The following is a 2,809-nucleotide window of genomic DNA, read 5'->3' on the forward strand; positions in this document are numbered from 1 at the left end:
TTAATTACCATAGTTTTTACCCTTTATTATCTCGTCTCAAAGTAAATAGTTTAGAAAATTTCTTAATTATAAAATCTCATTAAATTAACAAAAGCTCATTAATTCTCTGAACGGATCACTCGAACATCTTGTCTGAAAGTCTCGATACGACAAACAATATTACGAATGTTTTTATTTTTTAGGGGCTAATTAGTTCGGGACATGTGTTAAATATTCGAAAGTTAAATATTGTAATAAAACAGTAAAAATCATTTATGAAAATAAAATCTACTATGTTGACCTACGTATGCATGGAAGTTCGCGTGTAGTTCAGAGCGTTTACCCTTAAAAGCTTGTTTTTATGATCATCGAATCTCCATAAAGATACATATTTAGGTACTTGAATATATTTTATACGGTTTAGAACGGAATATACTTATGTACATTTGCGTTGACGAAGTCCGCTAGTGATACAAAACCGTAGACTTTGCTCCTTTCGATAATTACATAGCAAATGCAATTCATTGACGATTCTTCGATGTTGTACGTTTCAACCGATCACTGCACAGGTCCCCATCTATAAATATGGAAATATTTTGCACAATGCAGACAGACCACAAACAGTTCTCTTCCTCCTTTCATTTCAAAGAATTGCCAACAAAAGAGATAGCTAGTAATGCAAAAAGAAACCATGGATCAAAGGTTTTCAAGTTGTCGAGGTGTTTCCTTTGAGATCCAACCCCATAAGGATCCATTCGCCATTGATGCACCTCGAGCTAGTCGACGAGTTTGGCTTCCATGGGGATCTTCAAAAAGAATCGTACCAACTTCTGGTTCCAACATTATTTCCAGGTCCACCAGTCGAGCCAGTAGCCATTTCTGCGACTTAGAGACTGATGATGAAGATGATGACGACGTACTGATCAACATAGAAGAAGGCTACGAATTAGAAGACAACAACAAGTTGCCTTTAACACTTCCAGTTCCAGAACTCCCCCAAGCTCCCAGCAAAAAGATTGTTTCCAAGCCAACAAAACAGAAAGAGTCAAGATTGTCTGTGATCTTGCTCGATCAAGGCTTGTTTACGGTTTATAAGAGACTCTTTATGGTTTGTTTGACTCTGAACATTACAGGGTTAGTTCTTGCAGCCACGGGTCGTTTTCCATACGCAAGAAACCATGCCACTCTGTTCTCCATCGGAAACCTTTTCGCTCTAACACTATGTCGAAGTGAAGCTTTCTTACGCATTGTCTTCTGGCTCGCTGTCAATCTCTTCGGCCATTCTTGGGTTCCTCTACGTCTCAAAACTGCTACCACCTCTTTACTTCAATCTTTAGGTGGGATACATAGTAGTTGTGGGGTTTCATCAGTCGCTTGGCTTACCTATTCTTTAGTTCTTACTCTGAAAGACAGAGACAACACTTCGAACGCGATAATTGGGGTGGCCTCAGCTATTCTCTCCCTGCTTTGTCTGTGTTGTCTAGCTGCGTTCCCTCTCATCCGCCACCTCCATCATAATGTGTTTGAAAGAACTCATAGGTTCACGGGTTGGGCTTCGTTGATTCTCCTCTGGGCATTTATCTTGCTCACAAAAACTTATGAACCTGAGACCAAATCTTACAGGAAAGACGTAGGATCAAGATTGGTTAAAGAACAAGAATTCTGGTTAACCTTGGTCATAACGATACTAATCATCATCCCATGGGTGACTGTGAGGCGGGTTGCCGTCAAAGTCTCCGCCCCATCAGGCCATGCGTCGATCATTAAGTTCACCGGAGGGGTAAAGCCGGGGATACTAGGTCGGATTAGTCCTTCCCCCATGTCGGAATGGCATGCTTTTGGAATCATTTCGGATGGGAAAGAAGAACACATGATGCTAGCTGGTGCAGTGGGTGATTTCACGAAAACCCTCGTCTCAAACCCTCCAAGCCACTTATGGGTCCGACAAGTCCATTTTGCTGGTCTGCCTTACCTAGTTAACATGTACAACCGTGTCTTGGTGGTGGCAACAGGTTCTGGGATTTGTGTGTTTCTTTCGTTCTTGTTACAACAAGGTCCAGCGGATGTGTGCTTGTTATGGGTAGCAAAAGGGATCGAACAAAACTTTGGCAAGGAAATAAAGGAGTGGGTGAGTCGGCATCCAAAAGAGAAGGTGATTGTTCACGACACCGCCCTGATGGGGCGGCCGAATGTGTCTGAGATGAGTGTCACGGCGGCAAAGAACTGGGGAGCGGAGGTGGTGATCGTAACTAGTAATCCTGAAGGGAGTAGGGATGTGGTGAATGCATGCAAAAGTAAAGGGATTCCTGCTTTTGGTCCCATTTGGGACTCTTAAGTAAATAAACATTTAGCAATAAACAAACCACAAAACTAACTGCATGTTATGTGGCTCAAACGAGCTCCAAGCTGTGTGGTTTCCAAGATAGAGGAATCTATAAATCGTTGTCCCTCGCTAATTTGTAAGAGGTTTTAAAGCCTTAATAAAAATATATATATGTAGTACTGTATTTACCAAATTATAATAAATGAAGGGTTCCGGAAAATTTAAGATTGATGCCTAGATCGTAGATGGCTAGAATTTCCATAATCATTTGAAGTGTTTAGATTTTGTAAATTTTGACATTAGGCCTCGGGTATACATTGCATGAGACCATTGGAGGTTTTGGTGACATTTTGGCCGTGGTCGTGCACACCACCTCAGGTGCCACGGCCACGACCAATGATAGAATTTTGCTGATTTTCAAAAGACAACTCACATGTTAAAAAAACCATTGTACTTTATTTATACATACTTTGATGTACATATACCACTTACATTTCACACATAATC

General features: G+C 41.0%; 1 protein-coding gene across 1 annotated transcript; it reads left to right on the forward strand.

Moving 5' to 3' along the window:
- The first annotated feature begins 577 nt into the window (after nucleotides 1–577).
- Nucleotides 578–2,531, forward strand: LOC145063194 (adenylate-forming reductase 03009). The gene has a single exon (XM_079010780.1). The coding sequence runs from the start codon at nucleotides 656–658 to the stop codon at nucleotides 2,312–2,314; it is 1,659 nt and encodes a 552-aa protein (XP_078866906.1). The 5' UTR covers nucleotides 578–655; the 3' UTR covers nucleotides 2,315–2,531.
- The last annotated feature ends 278 nt before the right edge of the window (nucleotides 2,532–2,809 follow it).

The sequence above is a fragment of the Lactuca serriola genome, chromosome 7 (genome assembly GCF_051521515.1).
Source record: "Lactuca serriola cultivar US96UC23 chromosome 7, Lser_US96UC23_V15, whole genome shotgun sequence".
NCBI classification, from domain to species: Eukaryota; Viridiplantae; Streptophyta; class Magnoliopsida; order Asterales; family Asteraceae; genus Lactuca; species Lactuca serriola.